This window comes from Acaromyces ingoldii (assembly GCF_003144295.1).
Source record: "Acaromyces ingoldii strain MCA 4198 unplaced genomic scaffold FA10scaffold_13, whole genome shotgun sequence".
Taxonomy (NCBI): Eukaryota; Fungi; Basidiomycota; class Exobasidiomycetes; order Exobasidiales; family Cryptobasidiaceae; genus Acaromyces; species Acaromyces ingoldii.
The window spans coordinates 20,062-41,268 of NW_020290259.1; the positions used below are offsets into that span (position 1 = coordinate 20,062).

Below are 21,207 nucleotides of genomic sequence, written 5' to 3' on the forward strand. Positions count from 1 at the left end.
TTCAGCTTGTCGTCTCTGGCATCACCGCACCTAAACTGGCTGGCTGGCACCACGAAAGGTGGTCCTTATCTTGTGCTCAGAGCGAGAAAGTACTTATCCATGATTTACCCCTTCTGTATGTGTATTGTTTCACATGGCTGTTTAATGTTGTTCTGACTTATTTCCGTCCAAGTATTCACGTTGAAAATCGTTCGATCCGACCTCACACCTCACAAGGGTTCTCACGCAGCGATCTTCCTTACCATTACTCAGGCCCTCCAAGGCTGCAGAGAAGAATGACCGGCTAGGCAGAAAAATTGTCAATTGTCATCAGAGGCGAGAGCCCTCGAAAACGACCATAAGCTCTGTCGCGAACGAAGAGTCATTTAGAGGAATCTACTCCGAGACAGTAAGGTAATGCGTCCGTTCCTTCACCCTTTATCAGATCACCGAGAAGGTCCGTGAATCTCATCTATTGTCTGGGGCTTGATGGAGAACGTGCGGGCACGATGAGCTGCCACATCTATCTACGGATTCGGTACGCGAGCAAACAATAGCAGCAGCAGCCACGGCAGAGCTCAGTGCCAGCAAGCAGCCCCTAGCATGGCGACTCGCAAGTCACCGGCTTACGTGTGCCCACGGCGCGCCTCTTCGTACAGCGGGGCAGCTCACCGCTACAACTCGTCTTGCACTTTGATGATCAGAGCAAAACAGCGTGGACATTGCCGCAAATGCATGAGGTGAGACCCATGTCCATAAGGCTTGTGAGCAGAGGCAGCTGTGAGCTCGTGGTCCTTTCCGACCGACAGGACGGCGTCTGTCGACTCGTGGTGCGGCAGAAACGACGTATGGATAGTGTTACTGAGATAGTAGAGTGTCGCGTTGATGCTGTCAAAATAATGTAGAAGAGATTCTGTCAGGGACTGCAGTTTAGCATTAGCCTTTGAGAAGCAGAAGTACCAGCCGCTGGTCATTGTATCGGTCTATTCACTGCAGAGTATCAGTCTTCTCGAATGATTTGATAAGTATAATGACCGAGCGCCCAAAACTCCATTAGACGGGCGTAGGGTCCTTGCCGATGAGACTTGGGCAAGCCCATCTCGCGTAGATTGAAGGAACATTGTGAAGAAGTATATTTTGTGAGGTTCGTGATGATGGCTGCATTCTAGCAAAGTACCGCTATCAAGGTGGCTAGCTCAGTGGCTACTCAACGAATATAACGAGCGTCGATATTGTTGGTCATGATCGCATCGTGTGCCCCTGAGCATCGAGCCTGACCAGCTCTGCTTCAGCTTCGCCTCTTGCAAAGACGAGAATATTGAAGCGCAGCGCAATAGAAGCATGTGGACCTACTAAATATGACCTTAATGTTGTCTGCAGACTAGGTTTACTTCCATGGTCTTCACAAGGGCGCCTTTATGCATAGCGAGTTGATTGACTGTAGAGGAGGAAAATCTCCGGGCAGGTAGCCACTGCTCAAAGAGAAGCCTTGTCTCACCGAAAGAACGATCTCGAGTCTCTGGCAGGCGAAAGGTTCGCGGATGAAGTCTCGCACGTGATCCAAAGCTCATCCGGTCGATTCAACATTCAAGCGCGTCAATAGCGTTAGAGGTTTTTGTTTTCACCACCACGACCTACTTTGCGTTCTTCACAATGGTGGACATCTACCCTTCGACTGCGGAGACTTGGCCTGAAGACGGCTTAATTCAGGTCTACGACGTGCACGATAGTAGGATAATCCTGCTTTCGGTCGAATTCATGAGGGTCGGTGGCGTGCTTTCCTGGGAGTATGTGCTCTTTGCAACACAATCGGTCGTCGAAGAGGGAGGGCACATTGCTTCTGTCTCTGCGGATGCTCTTGGGCTTCCCAGCGTTCCCGCGCCGGGAAAGTATCGATTCGTTCGACATGATGCGCCGACGCTCCCGCCGAACCTTAGTCGAGGTCCACGCTTTCACTACAAGCGACGAGGACCTGATCCTGCCAGCCGTAGTTCCGATACGATGAGCCATTCGTCGCGCAGCTCCACAAATCAAAATCACTTTCGATTCCTGCTCGGCGTTCGGGATGGCTATTGCATCGTTTCGGAAAGCGCAAAGGCTGTCGCATGTCACATTCTACCGGTCAGCCGACCGGAATACTACGAAGAAGTTCTGGGTTTCGACCCAGGATATCTTTACAACGTCAGTTATGGTATCTTCCTGACACGCGATCTTCATCACGCTCTTGATAGAGGAGAACGGAGTCTCTATCCTAAACCAGACGACCCGACCACGTTGGTCGTCCACGTCTTTTACTGTGAAGACCCTGCGGACGAAAGCAGAGATTTCCACGGAAAGGAGATTCCGTGCTCTAGATTCCGATTTCGGAGCGTTCGGGAGCTACCAAATAGGCAACTGCTCGCTTTTCACTATCGGCAATGCCTTATCAAGCACACAAGACTTACCTCTTCTTTTGAATAATGTGAGAGGTACTTCGTTCGATGATGTTTGATCATGTCTTCCCGCTGTTTCTCGTTGCACCATGCTCATTTTGTCGGCTGTCCGCAGCATCTTCGCTCGTCGCTTTGTATAGTGTCCCCTCCAACCTCAATTGGAGCGTGTATGTCTAGGTGGGATGAGTCGAGAATGAGGCCATGAGAGGCTGCTGTTCATGGATGATCGAGGGCTGATTTCTTCTGACAACTTTTGCGATATAGAGATTCAATCGTGGTCCGTGCTTTCTTCGATAATGGATGTATTAGAGTAATTAGTTCCCATTGCCACAGTCGTAAATGGCAGCGCAGCCGAAGAGAATTGCGGATGTGCTGCCGAAGTGCGTGCCAGAAATTATTAATGAGGCCTCCGCACTCGCCATCAAGATCTTCAGCGATCACTAGCCTAGCACGGATCGCTTGCCTCCGAAAAAGAGAGAATTCCGAAGCCAAGCATTCTTTTTCAGGAAAGGAACGATCGTAAAAATACATTCTTCGTGAGAAAACCTACTTGCAAATAAGATCCAGTGCTCGCTACGACATTCGGTCTGCAGCACCATGCCCAAGAGCGAAGCTTGGCTCGAGCTTCTCCAACTTCTGGAACACTGCGTGACCATGCCAAGGCTGAAAGTGCGTCGCTTGTTGTCAAGTATGTAGCACTTCCACCTTTGCTCTCTCGCTACGTCTTTCCTCTCGCCAGATTTTCACGACGCGTTCGCTAACGGTTTCTCTGAATGGACCCAACATCCATCGCTTGACACGAGAGAGTAGCGCAAAGAGCTTCGTCCTGTCAACTTCGTCTCGAATCCAAAGCGGTCTGTCCAATATAGGTGTAAGAATCTATAGAATGGATTGGTGAGTTCACATCACAAGCTTATATGGACGTGACCCACCACTCCTGAGTCTTGCCCAATGTAAGCCAGATGCATATTCCACTGCGATCCAGCAGAAGTCAGAGCTACGATGCATGGAGTGAATGACATTGCGGAAAGTTCGGCGAGCTCGCTGAGAAGGGCAAGCGCGCGGGCAGCTCCCACAGCGACCTGATTTTCGGCCCATAGGATTGGATTTTTGTCTGATTTCGCCTCGTAGACGAAGCAAGGATAACAGATGTCTTGCATTTGCGACGGACTGTACGTGAGAGCCGAAGAAACAGATCGGTGAAGGGCATCGAGCATTGTGTCATCGAAAGTCACTGTATTATCGTCCTTGTCCTCTGCCTGAGAAGCGTTCTTCGGAGCGATCCCAAATGCAAAATCAGGTTTTGGGTCGTGTAGAGATTCAGCACTCGAGACAATGAGGTGACGGCCCTCCGTCCACAGGTAATCTTCCGTGCTAGTGAGCTCTCGCGCAGATTTGGCGTCTATGAGCTCGTGTAGGATCACCTCGTTTACCACGCGCATCCATACTCTCTCGTGTTGCAAGGCGCATTCGTCGATTTTCGAGTTGGGCAAGCTTTTCGCCGACTTGACTGCCCTTCTGAAGTCATCCGCATGAGGTTGTTCGAGTTGCGGCACCAAGGTCTCGACCTCTGCAATGTTGTTGCAGGCGCGTAATTGTCGAGGGCATGAGATCAAAACATCACGGACTACTGCAATCTCTTCCGGACAGGGCGCTCCAGAGGGTGTAAAGAGAATGCCGGCCCTTTTCAGAGACTTGATTCTGAACGATGCGCTTGCTGCAGAGCTGTATGAAGCATGGGAAACATTCGAGCGAGGCATTACGCGGGTCGAGTTGAGCTGAACATTCGCTGCGACGTCGAGACTTATGCGAGAGCGGGAATCAATCTGTAAATTCGTAGAGCAGGACGGAGATATAATGGGCACGTGGAAGAGCTGTGGAAGACGCGTGACATCACCGGAAAGGCGTCAGGATTTTCATTTCCTTTCGATCTCGTTTCTGTAGGACTAGGCCAAAGCAGCTGTGAGACGCCCAGATCAAAGCGCAGTAGATGGTCAGGGCCTGCATAAAAGCCGGGTCTCTCCAAAGACAACTGTCTGCTTGTCAAGGTCGCCTTTGCTTTCACTGACAGTCTCAAAGTTTCGCCATGAGAAAGAGCGTAGCTATAGTGTTCGCGGAGATGAGGATCAGCAAGACGGCGATATGGTAAGAAGGACAGGCAGAACCTTACCATAGGCGAGTTCATCCTTTATGTAGGCGGACACTACATTGTGGAGCTCCAGTTGAGTGCAGAAGCTACAGTGGTATGTAAGAGAAGCTATCTGGTGTCATCAGTCGCAGAGTGTAGACAGTCGGTCAATAGATTGCTCAGATCGCCACGACAGCTGTGCATAAGTAAATGGAAGCGACACTGACCGCATCCAATTTCTTCGACTCCGCCATCTAGCGACAACAAGCTCGTCATACGGGGCGCGCTGCCGGAAAGGTGATGTGGAATGTGGAAAAGCCAAAGAAAACCTGGAAAGGTAAGCGCAACTACACTGAGCAAACGAGAATGCTCAGGGTACCTTCGTCGCCAGACCTTGAACGAAAAGTGAGCATGTGAAGTAGGGAAGTACGTTTAGACTATAGATTATGACCTCTTAGACTTGACGGATGGCCGAGAAACCGGTGGCGTGGACTTCTGTAACTCCAACGCATGTCAAACATCGTACGACTAGTAGGCGTGGCGCGATAAAAAGAGATCAAATCCAAACAGAGAAGCGATGGCGCCGCGAAGGCGATTTTACTTTCCAGCCACCCGGCCGAAGCTCTAGTGGGGAAAAGATGTAAAGAGGTAGTGAGCGTTTGAAAGAGGGACAGTATTGGCTGGTCTCAGCGCACCTACATTTGACAACCGCATACTCGCTTGTTCAACAGCATCGCAATAATTCTACGCAAAGCCGTTACCGGTAGCGAAATTTGCAGCCGCACGTGACAGCACAAACCAGATCCTAGGCCCTCCTCGCTGAGATTCTATTTCGCATTCCCATCGATAATTCCACGAAGGTCTTTCGGCCGAGAACTGAGAGCTTCTCACGTGTCGCCTTTATTTTGGTGCATTTCGATGGATTGCATTTCCCGAAAATAAGCCATTTGTCATGTGTTGCGGGACATAGCTTTGGTCGTATCCATCGCAAGTTGTGTCAAGACAGTGAGAACGATGGAAATGATAATACGAAGATCAGTACGAGAGCAATGGGAGCATTGCGAACAAGGGTGACGATGGGAACAAGGGGAACAATGGGAACAAGGGGAACAAGGGGAACAAGGGGAACAATGGGAACAAGGGAGACAAAGGGAACAAGGTTTCAAAAAAGGCGTATCTCGTGAAATATCAGGCCAAAGCACAGATCAAAACACAGTCCGGCTCCCTCGAAGATCTCTTAAATTCTCTAGGCTGCCAAAGTAAGTCCGAACATTTTTCTGGTGATGCAGAGCTCTCCATTTAGATTATGGCCCACGAACTGATTCTTAAATACTATGCAGCAGACAAAATAATAACTGTGGACTATTGATGTTATGGTACAGCTTCTTCCTATATGAAACTTCTGGTAGCGTAATGGATCGATCACACTCTCTGGGTTAGATGAAATGCAATTTTGATGAAGAGAGACTTTTTTCGAAAATCATGTGTATCTAGCACTCGGTGCTAGAACTCTTTTCAAACCCCGGAGACGGCCTGTCTTTGAGTGTTGCTTGGTGTTGAAGTATCTTCAACACTCATCAAAATATTAGTCGATGGATCGAAGGCAAAAGCGTTTGATTGTGGGTGCAAACTTTCTCGAGCTCAACACGACAAGCTACTCTTTGTCATTGGGTCCTCTCTCGACCTTATTCAAGCATCTTTCTGCCAAATTGCCAATACTCTCTGCCTGCGATCTCCATTCGCAGCAGGCTTACAGTCCCTTTTCGAACCTCTCAAGGTACATCATACCACATCATACATGCAGAATGAAATAGAACCGTTTTTTCCTTGAGTGACATCTGTGCACGATCCCTGGAATATACGAATAGCGAGACTATGCCACCAACTCTGGGCAGATGCACTTTGATAATACTTGCTTGTTCTGGTCTTGAGACAAGATTGCAGTAGCAGCATTGCCAAAACACAGCATCTGCCAGATTAAGAACAATTCTTCAGATATCGTCACGTTGGGTTGAGCTATTCTCGTATGGTCTTCAGAAGACTTTTTTTGTATTGGAGGTCTGCATATGTCTCAGCTCAAGAAACACTCGGGTGACGCTACACCTTCCCCATAGCAGCAGCAGCAAGCGTTCAAGCCGCGCCGATAAGAATGCTGAAGGGGATACTCGAGTTGATGTTGTTGCTATTATCGCCACTGTCGGTACGCTCTGGACATGTCATTGGTGCTGCTCGAAGGTAGCTTTAATTGTCAGTCCTGAACCTAAACTAGACTCAAATTTTATCTTGCTCTAACCGGAACCTGATCAATCCCGTCACGGATCGCCGAGGCCTCACTTGGGATTCGACTTCGGTGTCCGATGGGCCTCGCATTGGCGTCGGCGGCTATCTTGCATTCGCTTAAGTTCAAGTCGGATGGCAGCGTTGGCAATGTTGACTGCGACGCCAGCGCTGCCTTTCCGATTGACTTCACCCGTTGTCCGTATTTGTGAAGAGCTCCACCGACGCCGCAGACACCAGCGTCTGCCACTCGGATCAATTTGATCTTTACCTGTCGTGGGCCGCGAGCAAGATGGAATTGCGCAAGAGCGTCTCGTCATTGAGTTAGAGGCGCTTGCAGACGACATCTCTGTCAATCACCGTATTCGCCAACTTTGTGCGTGCTTCTATCATTCAGCGCAAATTGCCTGCTTTCCAGATCATCCATCTTCTTTTTGTCCCGCCCCATCAGGATGTTCTGCCGCCACGCATACCCCAGCATCGTCAGCACATTGCCACGCACCTCTCCCACAGTGAAGCAACACCTAGACAGCCAGTTATCCCAGCTGTCCAGCATCAGCAACTGCTACTTCTTCAGAATAGAAAGCGCCTCAGACAGCGTCGCTGCCCTCACTGACACTTCTATCCCGGTAGCCACCCAGCTGGTGGTACTAGTCCATAGCAGAGACAAAATACTCAACTGCCCGCAGCCGTGTCTTGGCCGTGCCCATCATCCGTAGACCCATACGGCTGTACTGATGTTTTTTGGCCTTGATCATGTGTACGTAGCGCGGATAATTCTTGACCCTCAGTCCTTGCTGCTTGTGCTGCACAATGCACTCGATGCTCCTATGCCCTTTCCCCTGCGGGAGGATCATCTTGTACACCTGCATCCCTGTCTTGCCAGTCTTGGGTTTGAATGTGTAGATCTCCTTGGCCTCCACCGTCCGTCCTACATCATAGAGATTGGTCTTGTCCAATGGATGCAGTGCGTCCAGTTGGAGGGAATGTTCTCCTTGCAGTGGATGCTTCATCCCGTGGGCCTGCGCCCGCACAGAATGGCAATGGCTTTCCTCAAGCACTTCCACCAGCATGGATAGTGTAATTATGTGCTGTCTTTGCGTCAATGTCCGTGGATACTTGCTTGCTAGGATCACAAACAGACGGATGTGTAGCTGCCTGATGATGTATGCCTTGTGTGACGGGGGAACCAGAAGATAGAGTGAGGAGCGTGCCACATACATCCAGTCCTTGTATTTTGGATTGTCCTGGATCTGGGGAGCATGATTGGCAAGCACAAAGGTTGTGCTGGGGCGTCCAATGGTCTCCAGAAGCTGATGCGCATACATGGTGGTGCACCAGCGGTCCACATCAAGCTCTTCTTCCATGCTGATATGCTGATATGCTGTTTGTACTGATATAAGATTGTGGTGTGGGGCCAAACCCAGGTTTTCAGATTTCCTCACGTGCAGAAAGATAAGGACGCGTTCTCTGACCACTACGCCATCCTCAATTTAAAGTTCTTATGTCACTGACATACTCATTGTTTCGATTTATGTCATTTGCATCATTCTCAGCCCTCAGGCCTGCTAGAACCATGATTTTGGTACCAATGGTATTGGCTCATCTCACTCTAGCTAGCCATCAAAAAAGCTCTCCAAGGGTTAGTCTTTTTCACGTACCTCACCCAGACATAAGTCATTTTTTTTTCTTTTTGCTCCCAGGTCAGCTCCTGCAACGTCCCAACCCCTGCTTTTTTGGTCTTAATAGACCGGGTAGCCCTCGTTCCACCCTTTCCAATGATATATGTGTCGTTACCTAACCCCGGTTGCTTCATCTGGGCAGTCCGTAGTAACCCTAACCCTAACCCTAAGAGTGATATAGGCCTTATTTTGGGGCATCCTTCCGAGACAGGTGTCTATCTGCTGATAAAATGTCTTCTGACGATGCAACACGCGCTACCGTTATGACAACAGAGCTTCCCGCAAATATGATCCAAAAAGATCAGGGGCCACGGGTAGGGGTAGGGTGACATTGCAGTGCTTTAGGGGATTCCGCAGTGCCAGGATGAAGCGACCGGAATTATGCAACGAGACATGGACCATTCGAACGTGTGGATAGAGAACTACCTAATTTATCAGGACAAAGAGAGCAGGGGTTGGTGCGTTGAAGGAGCTGTTTTAGAGGCAGAAATAAAGGAATAAAATCACCTATGCTTCAAGTGAGGTACGTGAAAAACAGACCAACTCTTAGACCAGGTTGTTGAAGGGGGTGGTAGAGCGAAACAAAAGTCTACCTGTACCAAAATCGTGGTTGTAGCGTGCCTGAGAGCTGAGAACAAGCCAAAAGAAATGACTGTAAGCAATGAGCACGTCAGTGAAAGAAATTTGAAAGTGGGGATGGCGTGGTGGTCAGAGAACGCGTCCCCATCTTTTCTGCGCGTGTGACGATCTGAAAAAGTTGCGTCTTATCCTACACCACGATCTCAATCAGCATGAACAGAATATCAGCATAATATGAAAAAGCACGTACCAGGATACTAAGATACCTACCCATTTGAAAGACTGATGATAGAGTTCTTGATGTTACACCATTACGCGTTTGGGTCATAACTTGTTGTAGTCGTCCGCATCTTGTCGAACGCCTGGGAAGGACAGCGCTTGGTACAGAAGTACGACGGCCAGGAGCCAGTCCTCGACATCGCTTAAGGTGATGTCGTCGCGGCTTGGTTTCCAGCCACCGATGATCTCCACGTGATCAATACTAGTGCCTATGACCATAGCAAAAAAGGTGAGAAGCACCGAAAGCTTGAAGCTGCCCGCAAATGATCTAGACTGGACGTTGTGCCACATTTGCAGAATTTGACCGGACCGAGAGAGAGCATACGAGAGCTGTAGAAGGTGGATAGAAAGAGCCTGCTCATCCGTGTGGTGGCAGCCCACCGAAGCCTTGACGGCGACCTTGTGAGGCTCGACGAAGCGAATCGTTGCTAGGAAAAATGCTAGCAGCTGTTGTGGACGTGTCAGTGTGAGGTGTTGTCACCTTACCTCGTGTCACTCACAGCGATCGGCACGACCCATCCAAAGCGGCCATCAAGACGCGCTGTCAAACGCTCTCTTGATTCTGCGGGACGCCGCCGCAGCCGTCGCTTCAGCGGCTTTCGCGACGAGACGTACTCCAGCCTGAGCAGCACTGACAGCATGAAAAGCAGCGGAGCGATTGAAAAGAGAAGGTACAGAAGAGCAGTGATGCTGAGAAAGTCAAAGCTTCGCGGCACGTTGACTTGTGGCCAGACATCCAGGCAAGCTGCAGCGATCAACATCCACTGGCCGCGACCAGAGAGACCCGCGCTGGTTTCTCGGGAATACCAATAAAGTGGCTCCACTGGGACAGAACAAAGTAATAAGCCGGCGCCAGCAAGAATTACGTAGTATACTCACAGAGTAGCAAGCAAATGAGCCAGAAGATAGTTTCAACAGCGTGACTCAACAGGGAGAGGGTCGGCCGGCTCTTTTGGTGTTCGCGATCTCCGAATCCGTAGGCTTTTTGCGACGGTAATTGACGGGTCAGACAGGCCGTTTCGAGGTCAGCGTGTGCGTCACTCACCTTGGACTTGCCATTCGATGTCGCTAGATTCGCTTATATTCACCCTTGGCGCCGCCGGTAGCTCGAGGATGGTCACACTGGCCGAGGTCGCCAGCGATTGCTGCGAATGTACCGTCTCAGCCATGGAAGCGCGCATGTGGCTGTGGGATGAGAAGGGCACATCCCAATCCAGGACAAAGTGCTCCCCCGATGCGTCCACGTCAAGCATCGGAATAAGACATTTTCCCTCGTCCGCTTCTACTGGTAAAGCGCCAGCCTCCCATGACTTCGAAAGGGGCAGTGTTCGGTGATGACGTGGTGCAATCGTTCGCCATGGTTGGACAAGGAAAGGGGCGTAAAAATGCCGCGAAGGCTCTCCCTCTACAATCCTTGTGCTTATGAGGTTTTCAAAGAGAGAAAATTGGTATGGCCTCGAGCAAGTAGCGGCGCGTTCCGCGATATCCTTACAAGCGGCGGAAAATTGACTGATGGCCTCCTTCCACCTCTTCATATAGTGGACAGCATCGAATTCTCGCTCTTCCTTCACGAGGACCAGGCGGGTGCGGGTGATGATATGGGGAATCATCAATTGTTGCTCCTTGCCAACGTACAAATGTCGACCATGACTATTGACGTCGTCTCTGTTCGCAAACGCACAGTTGGCCGCGGATCTGTCAAAGTACGGGTCCACGAGATCATCCATCTTGCGCTCCCGTAAATTATCCATAGCATCCTCGAGTCTCCATTTGCTAGGAAGCAGCGTCAGAAGGTTCGCATTGACCGAAGAATGCTCCAGAGCCTCGGTAAAAGTACCTGGGCGCGAAGTCTCATTGATTGACTTCTCTTTGAAAAGCAAAGGGGAAGACGGCGAACGTGGGCCCACCGGCAAGCCAGCAGGGTAGATGGCGCGGTTGGATTCAAATGTACCGAGAGCGCTCTGGTCATGTGGCTTCAGCTGAAAGGTAGCGCGCAATGTCGAAGGCCCGAGACTCTGCGAGTACAGCGGCTCGATCGGTACCTTGATCCTTGCTTTGCCGTGCACACGGCTCAACATAGTAGTATTGGCGACAATGTTACCGCTGAATAGAATAGCTTCCGACCGCTCCGGACCAGCGGGAGACGTGTATGTGACCACCCTAGTCTCCGACGGGAGCTGCTTGCCGGCTGCGACATGCTGAGTGACATCAAGCCAGACCGTAGCCAGAATGTCGAAACGGGAGGTGCTGTTAATCAGGGGTTTGATAACGTCAATGCTCGTGCTCTTTGCGGTCAGATCTTCGTGGGGCGAAGCTATGTTGCGGGCGATTTTGTAGGTTGTCTGCGCCAGAAGTGCGAAGGCGCAGAGAACGAAGGCGGCGATGATCAAAGCGAAGCTGTAACAGCAGCATTTGGCAGACACAGCTCTGGCTCTTGGTCTTTGGCGCGGAACTGATGCCGAATCGAACACCAATTGAGCGGGAAGTCGCTCGGACATCTCCAGCAAGGAAATCGAGGTGGTAGTAAAAAGAAAGGCTAAGTGATGTAAGTAACAAGCGCCATTTCGACCATGTGATCGCACGAATGAAGATTGCCGAGCTGGTAGAATCTGGGGTATCCACGTGCACGGTCTTCCGCGTGGTGACACCTTTAAGGTAAATAAATACCCGTGCAGGAAAGACACCCTTCTTTGTTGGCTTGCAAGCTTCTTCTCAAGGCACATACGGTTGAAATTACGCAGTGTGATCGCAAACTTTACTTTTGGAATAGGGCTCGCATCTGTCGAAATTAGACTTTTTCTTAAAGACTCTTTCTTGAGAGGGAGAGATGAACTAAGACTTTGTTGTCATAAAGGGAGGTACAAGGTTCATGATACCCCCTTTGATGGCAACCGGATCACTATGATCTCTACGGCTATAAGTGTGCCCTGCCTACCCGCCCCTATCTCTGATTAGCTGCCGATTTTCTCGTACATTTAGAAATGTTCTCGCTTTGGAGTGTTATGCATCGTTGCTCCAGAATCGAAAATGGCCACTAGTGATTTATCGACTACCTCGAAGGGTCGTCGCTGAGCTCGTCCTCATTGCTTGTAACTCTCCATTGATGATTCATCAAGACATCGCCTGTGTCTGCGCTCCCTTCATTCAGGTGATGTCAGCTCGTGGGTGTATAGTTGCCGACACCCCGGCTTCTCTCATTTCCTCTGTCGCTAGGAGCGCCGATCTCATTAACTGACAATTGGATGTACAGCAGAACGCCAGCACCTTTGGCAACTGTGCTGTTGAGTGGAATCAGCATGGCCCAAATAACACAGAGGTATGCTGCGTTGGCTCGAGAGTTTCAACAAGGCCACAGATAACAAGAAAACCCTCCTGCCTGGTACCTGATGCCCTTTGACAATGTCGCACTCAATCTTGCTGCAGCGGTGTTGCATAAGGCTGAGGAAAGTTGTAGTAACATGCAAGATCTCTCTGGTGCCGAAGTATGAGTTTAGGCTAATTTAAAGCGTCGCGGGACACATTTTCGGTAAGTAACGTTAGCGGGATGCCACGCAAGGGTAAACAAAGAATGTCCACACCAGCTTGCTTCCACCTCATCACCCCACCACCGGCACTCGCAGGGCTTTTGGTAAAGATGATGGCTTCGCCTCCACCAGAAAAGGCAGTTCCCATTGCCTCGCCCTTAGACGGAGAAGAATCCAAATTGGGCTTCGCACCGCTCTCCTTCATCATCTCCTGCAACCTCACCCACGCCTTCCTTCTCTATTACCAGTGCGATAGCTACACCACCTTGTCCCTCTTTTTAAGCCTGCTCATCATTTGGGACTCGACAGTTGCCGTTTGGTGCTATCACTCTGATCGCCGCGATAACAGCCGAGCTGGCTTCTCCACCGCCGCTAGTCCTCGCTACCGGGTGCTCGACAGCGTCTGGCCCTGGGCCCTGGCTCTCATCGCTCTACACTGCCTCTTGGGAGTCTTTAGATATTGGATTGGCCGTCCTTCTGGCTGCAAGTACACTATACACACGCGGCCCCTCGACAAAGTGCATTGGGAGGTGTACGTGACCGGAGACTGCAGCGAGTCCAAGCATCGCGACGTTGTCGTTCGCACGATGGCCTCCTATCTCTCCGAAGTCGAAGCCGATATGTGCGGCGTGCAGTGCCTTCGTGTGGACGCGGCAGGATCTTGGGTCGGGCACGTGAGTCTGACGCCAGCAGACACGCTCGTCGATGGTACCTACTGCGGCACACAGTACTCGTTCGGTAGGTGCGCTCCTACCCAGTGGACAGCGGCGTCGTAAAAGACTCCCTCATGGGAACCCTCTGGCTTTGCGTAATGACTCATCGGAGCAGTCCAGCTGTGAGAACACAAGAGAAGCTTGAAGCGTATCAGCAGGTCAGAAGTCGATCAACAGAAAGAGCCAATCGTGAGGGTGGTAACCCGTGAGCATGCACAGACCATCGTCGAGGGGAGCGAAGGGTATGTATGTGCCAGCACTGATTGGTCACCGCCTCTACTTACTTGAGCGGCGTCCAGACAGGTTCATCCGGATTTCAAACAAACTCTTTAAACTTGCTCCGCATACGCTTTTTGGCACTTGTTTTTGTGTTTTTAATTACCTCAGCATTCCACTATGCCACCTCAATAGACTGTTTTTTCGGCAGCTTCAGAAGGAAGCGGGGAAAGCCGGAGAGGACGCGGTTATGATGAAGTATGAATGGTCAGGAAGGCCACGGTGTGGGCATCGTTCTCACCAGATGAACGATGGGTCGGGGTATTGTCGTGGAGCGCAAGTGAAGGAACAAGGCGTCTTTCTTACTCAAGCGTGATTAGCAGTAGGAAGAGCGGCAATTTGGGTACGGGAACGAACGAACGCATTAGTAACTCTGCGAGCTAGAGTATTGTAAGAGCTTGTAAAGGATAGCACAGTATTACGACACCAGCAAAGCGTCACCGAACAATGGTAATTCTATCCAGCACTGTTCTGTGGTAATGTTACACCTCGCCTGTCTCGGCCGTTTCAAGCGGTGTAGCTTTCTATACTCAACAATTTTTTTCGAAGCTCAACATCCGCCGCTATGCCAGGCAATGACGTCCACGGACGCGAAATATGCGATCATACTCAAAGATCCAGAAGACCTGGTGATGAATTGCTCTCATTTTGGAACTAATTCGGCAGATGCGACCAAGCTCTGCCGCCTCTGGATTGTCCAGAAGTGCTACGGTCATCCGAAGACTGCTCCGACAATCCTTTGTCGGAACGATTTTTCGACCTTTCGCGGTCGCTGTAGAGCTAGTGCACGTCATTACAAGGGACGTCAAGAGAGCAACGTCTCGAGATTGCTCTACCTCAATTTTTTCGCTCTGTCAGGGAATCCTATGGCTCAAAAGACCCCGAGTTAGAACGCCCCTCTTTTGATAACGCAAGGCAGATCGTTTCCAACGCAAGGCAGAATGGAACCGGCTTTCAATGACGTCCCAAATGAAGCGGCAAGTTCCATTAAGCTGTCTGCAGGAACAGTATCAGCTTTCTCGTGGTTCGGTACTACAAGCAAGGTGGCTCAGTCTGCAATAGCAATCGACAAGCAAAGCCGCCGCCTGGACCAGAAACCAGCGGCATTGTCACCAGCACCTTACCTTTTCCAATGAGCCCCTTCTCTCGGCAGAAGGCTCGACAAAACTGAGCGAAAGGGAATCTCATCGACAGGCGAGATGACTATTCATCAACTCCAATTGACCAAATGAAGGAACGGAACGGTTCTACTTTTCAAGAAACGCGCTACATTTGCCCCATTCCAGGTTGTCAGCGACCAGCGGACACGCGCAACGTCACAGCTGTGTCCATGAAACCCTTCTCGTTGTCCATACTATGGGTGTACGAAAAAGTACTCACGTCAGGACAACTGCATGCAGCACCAGAGCGCTCGTCACGCCTCAACCTTGATTGCTTATCGGTCTTCGTCGAGCACTTAAAGAGACTTGACACCTTTGAACAATGTCATTGCACTTTAATAGCACGCTCTCACCAATCAAGACTCAGAAAACGGAGGGAGCTATGCGGATTGGAAATGAACACTAGAGCTGGCTTGCATGTCTTTCGGAATTTACGAGGTATTTCCACGTGCGGGTTAATCATCTAGCTCCTGGGCCTGTTGCTTGCTCGGACTGGCCCCAGGAGGATCCCAAAGAGTGGACTGACCTGCGTTCCAAGCATCCTGTGGGTCTTCAATAGCTTTCAAAAGACGTAGCGACGAGCTCGGAATGACTCGAGATGTTTATGGGACCAGAACAAGAGAGCAATACTCGATCCAAGCTGAAAGACGTCCATGGTCTGCTCGATGGAGAAGCTGTCCAATGAGAATGCGGGCCAGGACGACGATATTGCTGCCGCCAGACCGACAGCAGGCGAATTTTGCCGATGATAATGATGATAATGTCCCTGGTGTATATCACTGGCCTCTTGCTGACTAAGGGGGCCGGTACTGCCGGCTTCCGTCAATACCCTTCACAGCTCCAAACCTATGCCTGGTGAAGCAGCCACCGGATCACCTTCGTGAGATCCGGGCTGGAGTGATGCGTTGGTCTCTTCAAGAGAGAGAAGTGCCAGGTCGAAGTGTCTTTGTGAAGACGCCATTCGCCTCTGGCCGAGGTCGCTCGCTTGCCACTGGCCGACTGCATGCCCTGCCCTTGCCGTTTTTGTCAATAACGTCGGTATATGTGCTGCTTCTGCCACTATTGCTGTTGTTGTTGCTGCTGCAGGCAGCAACGGTGATGGTGGTGGCGGCGCTGGCACCACGGGCACGTTCGATGTTGATTCGCGGGAGACGTTGTGGAGAGTGAATGTTCCGGTACTGCATATTCGGCGCCTGCGCGATCCTCATCGTTAGAGGCATTAGCCCGCTTGCCATGCCGCACTGGGGCCGCACCTCGTCACGATCAGAGGAGAAGGAGGAGGAGGAGGAGGTATCATGGTGCGATGGAAATTCGTCTTCGTCTTCTCCCTCGTCTCTGCCTGGATTTGCTATCTCTCCGTTGCAGGCTCCGTTGCTAACCCGTCCTGCTCATCGCTGCGACCGTCCTTGCCGTTCGGATTAGGCACTTGCGTCTTTTGTTCTGCCGCCGGACGCATAGCGACCGTGACTGCTCTCGAGCTTAAGCGGGATTGCATTTCTTTTTTTCTTCAATTCTTTAAATCATCCTCCTCAAGTTTTGCGAGGTGCGCTCCTCCCCCGGCAAGTGATGAGGATACGAAGATGGAGGGAGGTCTGAGCGGTAATTATTTCCTCTCGGCCGATGGAGAAAATTCGACCCGCGTCCAATTCGCTGCTTAGTGTCCTGTCTTGGTACACCGTTGCAACAGATCACAATTTCGCAAATATCATGCGCTTTGTGTTCTACCAAATTTGCTTTTGCCTGAACGCTACCGAATCAAGTCGCCTTCCAATGCTGCTCTTCAGGCTTCGAAGTGACGCTGACTCTAACCCAGCACTAGTACAAGGAGCGCATGGGTACCTCTCTTTTGATGAGACTCATCAATTTCTCGGTCTCAGCAGCCGGAAGGCGAAGGGGCTTCGTCTTGCTCAAAATCAGTGGTGATCGCGAGCACCGATAATTCAAAAATAGCTTAGTCCCCTGCACCCACGTTTTTTCCGACACCTTCAAGTTGTCCAAATCGCCTTCTCGGAGTCGATTTTATCCACCATTGTCATGAAAAGCATCGCCTACCACCACCAAAGATTCGGACAAATCAGCAGATGGTGGATTTCGCAGATGTACCGACAATCCCTCAAAATGTCAAACGTCGTATGTCCTTGCATCCACTCAGGCCTATGGACAGACGATGTAGAAACATACTTATGTGTCGCCGTCGAAATCGGTCAATCCAGCCTTGCAGATGAGGTCCCACGACGAAGTGACTTTGAACAAGACGTGCAAGCAGCAGCATTGTCTCGACCTGCTCCGCGCAAAGCTTTTGCCTATGACATTGCTATCCTTAGAATTGAGAGCCTGGCACAATTTTTAGAGAGATTGGAGTCTAAATCTGTCGACGGACACTACGAGCTCGAGTTGATGGCCCATGATAAAGACAATGGAGAGCCCGCACTGCCATACCCACATTCGAGAAAACCATCGGGTAACGCAAAGTGGTTGTATGTGCCCGCCCTATGCTTTCGCCCTCTGGCGACGGGCAATTTGGCGACGACCGACGTCAGTCTTTCCAAAACTTTTCCAAGTGTTACTTCTCGACTTTGAGACGGGTGCTTTTCATTTTTGGTCTTAGAACAGCTCCTACAACGCGCCAACCCCTCTTTCTTCGCTCTATTAGACTGGGTAATCCTCGTTCCGCACTTTCGAATCAAGTTCGTTCCGTTTTAAACCGCGGTTGCTACCAGTACCGAGTAACCCTTACCCTAACCCTACTTATGCTTAAGGGTTTTTCCATTTTTGCTCCTGGCACAGCTCTTACAACGTGCCAATCCCCCTTTTTTCGCTTTGATAGACCGGGTTGCCCTTGATTCACACTCTTCAATGATGTACGTCTCGTGGTAAAGACCCGGTCGCTTCATCCTGGCACTGCGGTGTAACCCTAATCCTTAACCCTCAAATGTCTTTACGAAAGCTTTATGAGCAGACGCAATCAAGAAGAGGGTTCTTCGATTGGGCGAAATGATATGACGTCCATGGCTGTCCGGTCGTTTCGCCGACAGAGAACCACGCACTTGTCGTCTCTGAACGAGACCTTCCAGACTTGCTCGCCGGGCTCCGAGAGCTCTCTGATAAATTCCCCTGTCCTAAAGTCCCACAGCTTCACGCGACCGTCGTTGCCGCCGGTGACGATAAAGCGATCGTCGAACTGAAGGCAAGTGACGCTATTCTCGTGAGCCAGGAGCTGGTGGACCGTCGTGAATGTATCGAGCGAGAAAACCATAATCTTTCCGTCGGAACCTCCAGTGATGAGAATGTTGTCACTCAGCTGTAGCTGGCCCACCAGCGAGGTATGACCTTGAAACACGACGAGACATTCGCCAGTCTCCGCGCTCCACACGCGGACCGTCGAATCGAGGCTGCCTGTGGCAACGTGAACGCCATCAAAGGCGATTGCGTAGATTTGGTGATAGTGTCCGCGCAGGACATGGAGGCACTCGCCTGTATCGATGTCCCAAATGCGGCATGTGGCATCGTAGCTGGCGCTGACAACCTTGTTGCCGGCCACATCCAGACAACGAACAGAATGAAGATGTCCTGAGAGCAGGTGGACTAGCTGACCCGTCTCGATGTTCCAAACGCGCACCGTACTGTCCCTCGATCCGGAGATAGCTAGGGATCGACCTTCCAGGACTCGGAGACATCGCACTGTAGAATTATGACCGCGAAGGACGTGAAGGCACTTGCCCGTGGTGAGATCCCACACGCGAACATCGCGATCGCAGCCCCCACTGACGACGATAGCGCCCTCGTTGCCAAAGCCGCTAACGCTCCCACAGGGACTTCCAAAATTGCTGCCAAGGCCAGCTCCGCGGCTTTTGTTGGTCTTGGGCTTGGCATCATCGCCACTATTTTGCTCTTGATCCCAGTTGGTGAAATTGGGGGGCGAAGAATCAAAGACGCAAGTGCCTCGTCCAAGGTGCATCGAGAAGGATTGCGACGAGGACGACGAGTGTTGCTGTCTCTTGCTGTCCGTCTCGAGGCCGAGTGTGCTGCGGGAGCGAGGCATCCCAGGCGTCTCGTCCTCCGGTAGGCTGTCCGGTAGGCTGACAAAGGCAACCTCGGGGGAAAAGGCACTGGCAGTGGGACGAGGATCGTGGTGGATCAGGTTGAGATCAGGCGTGGGCGTGTAGAGGGGACGCTGGCTGTTGCAAGGGCTCGAGACAGAGCCAGTGCTAGGTCCCTCGTGTGCAGCTGTAGAGGAAGCACCACCACCGCCGCCGTGAGCGCCGCCACTCGAGGTGGGGCTCTGGGGCGCCTGTGGCTGGGCCGAAGGCTGACGGGGCTTGCAAGCGCCGATGAGACTTAGGCACCATACCCCTGAAGAGTGACCCTCAAGCGTGCGGACAAAGAGACCGGTTCGAACATCGAAAACGTGGATCTTGGCGTTAGCCATGCCTACAACGATCCATTCATCGTCGATGGAGAGGCTGGTCACGACGGAACCTGCGTCAGCAGCAGCATCAGAAGAGACGTGCTGCGTCAAGAGACGGCCTCCGCGCAGCCAATTGTTCTCCGTCATGTAGGCCAACTTGAAAAACGTCTTGCAGCTAAATGGCTTTCTCGGTCTCTCGCCTGCGATTGATGCTAGAGGTGAATGACGGACCTCATGGTCTTGCGTTCGTGGCAGAAGCCGCTTGTTTCGGTGCTAATCCTACCAGTCACAACTGAATCTCGAATCGACATTACCCACGTGATTAGTTATGTAAGCATGCCTCAGCAAACCCAGGACCCATGTCACATGATCTCATGACACACAATCGACATACATTGCTGACACAAGCAGTGGTCATGACAGACTTCATGACAGAGATCCGTTCTCAGACCGCGCAACACGTTTTTTTTTTTTTTTTCAGCGGCATTTTTCATTGACGTTTTCCTCCCACCGCACATCCTCCTTTGCTGACCCAGGTCGTCTCCTCATAATAGCATATGCTGCATGACTTGCACAGGCACAGCTCACATCTATTTACATCTGCATGGCACAGCTCACTTTACTATTCGCACTTCCAGCTGGTTTGACTTGGATATCAGCATCATTGTTTGCGCTCTATGGGTGGTCATGGACGCGTCTCTCTCTACTGTGCACTCGGGTTATGATCGGGGGCATTTGTCGGAACAAGAACGACGTCTTTGACGGCGTCCACTTTATAAACCACGAAAAACTTCGAGCAGGCACAAGCAGCAGGACAAGCGCGACGCTATCCCTTCTTGGATAGCCGCTCATTCTTATATTTATGATGGTCCCCCTCTGATGTTTTGACTGACCAATGGTGTAACTTATGATGGCTCTCCTCCGATGTCTTGACCAACGAGGGACTTCAGCTGCCTCAAGACACAAGTATTGTTTCAGCGCGCTGAGGGCAGAGCTAGGTTGGCTGCGAATCGGTCGGCGTCGTTGCTGACGGAGATGACATCGGGCAACGCCGACAATATCTCTCCACTTGCCGAAGCAGGAAGGAGCCAACTCGACGCCGCTGACCGTGCCCCCCCTCCCCCTCCCCTCACGGGAAATTTCAGACTTATGAGTTGCAACCCAAGAGTTGCAACCCGAGAATCCTTGGATTGCAATTTGCGAACATTGTCGCCTGTTGGAATTAACATATTAGAGCGGTTTCGGACGAAGCGAATCCGACACGGTGCTTACAGTTCTTGCCTACTATCGATCTCAAGCCAGTTGTCTGGGGTCAGAACATGGGTTGTGTCGATCGAGCTATTAAAAAAGAATAAGTGACTGTGTAGGTGTATTCCGATTCTTTGAAAGGAAACATTCAGCGATATTCTGCTTGCGCGAACCGCTGTATAGTCTCAAATTGCGCACTCTTTTCCGCATGCAAGTGTCTTGGATGATCCGGGCCTAAAAGTTAAGTCCGCTAATAAAAAAATGAAAAAAGTCGAGCCCGAGACAACGTGGCATGAAATTTCAAAATATATTGTCACTCGGTGATCTTCAAAGACAAGCCGTCTTGGTAGTTTGAAATGATTTCTGCCCTCGGTGCTGGATCTATAGCGATTGCGACAAGGTTCTCTTATACCCTTATTAAAGCTCGAGTGGCCTGTCGTCTATTTGAAAGGGAGACCGAGCAGGCTACCAGATCTCGCACTAACAGATGTTACATATCGAGGAGAAAGTAAGCAGTAGTGT

At 50.9% G+C, this 21,207-nt stretch overlaps 5 protein-coding genes across 5 annotated transcripts; 1 reads left to right on the forward strand and 4 right to left on the reverse strand.

Moving 5' to 3' along the window:
* Positions 1-2,743: 2,743 nt before the first annotated feature.
* On the reverse strand, positions 2,744-4,193 carry FA10DRAFT_270199 (hypothetical protein). Its single transcript, XM_025523038.1, has 2 exons — positions 3,344-4,193; positions 2,744-3,290 (listed from the first exon to the last, which is right to left on the reverse strand). The coding sequence occupies exons 1-2, from the start codon at positions 4,169-4,171 to the stop codon at positions 3,096-3,098; spliced, it is 1,023 nt and encodes a 340-aa protein (XP_025373680.1). The 5' UTR covers positions 4,172-4,193; the 3' UTR covers positions 2,744-3,095.
* A 3,657-nt stretch (positions 4,194-7,850) lies between these two features.
* Positions 7,851-8,198, reverse strand: FA10DRAFT_246373 (hypothetical protein; the record flags this gene model as incomplete). Its single annotated transcript, XM_025519407.1, has 1 exon — positions 7,851-8,198. A coding segment is annotated over exon 1 (333 nt), but the record flags the coding sequence as incomplete, so codon positions are not given.
* A 993-nt stretch (positions 8,199-9,191) lies between these two features.
* FA10DRAFT_56638 (hypothetical protein) lies at positions 9,192-11,938 on the reverse strand. Its single transcript, XM_025525577.1, has 5 exons — positions 10,402-11,938; positions 10,236-10,337; positions 9,857-10,179; positions 9,348-9,803; positions 9,192-9,267 (listed from the first exon to the last, which is right to left on the reverse strand). The coding sequence occupies exons 1-4, from the start codon at positions 11,852-11,854 to the stop codon at positions 9,402-9,404; spliced, it is 2,280 nt and encodes a 759-aa protein (XP_025373682.1). The 5' UTR covers positions 11,855-11,938; the 3' UTR covers positions 9,192-9,267; positions 9,348-9,401.
* A 1,023-nt stretch (positions 11,939-12,961) lies between these two features.
* Positions 12,962-13,835, forward strand: FA10DRAFT_270203 (hypothetical protein). Its single transcript, XM_025523039.1, has one exon. It carries the CDS (start codon positions 12,994-12,996, stop codon positions 13,654-13,656), a length of 663 nt encoding a protein of 220 aa, XP_025373683.1. The 5' UTR covers positions 12,962-12,993; the 3' UTR covers positions 13,657-13,835.
* A 4,159-nt stretch (positions 13,836-17,994) lies between these two features.
* Positions 17,995-19,629, reverse strand: FA10DRAFT_235596 (WD40 repeat-like protein; the record flags this gene model as incomplete). The annotated part of the gene is made up of 2 exons (XM_025519034.1): positions 17,995-18,869; positions 19,368-19,629. Coding segments are annotated over 2 exons (1,137 nt in total), but the record flags the coding sequence as incomplete, so codon positions are not given.
* Positions 19,630-21,207: the final 1,578 nt, after the last annotated feature.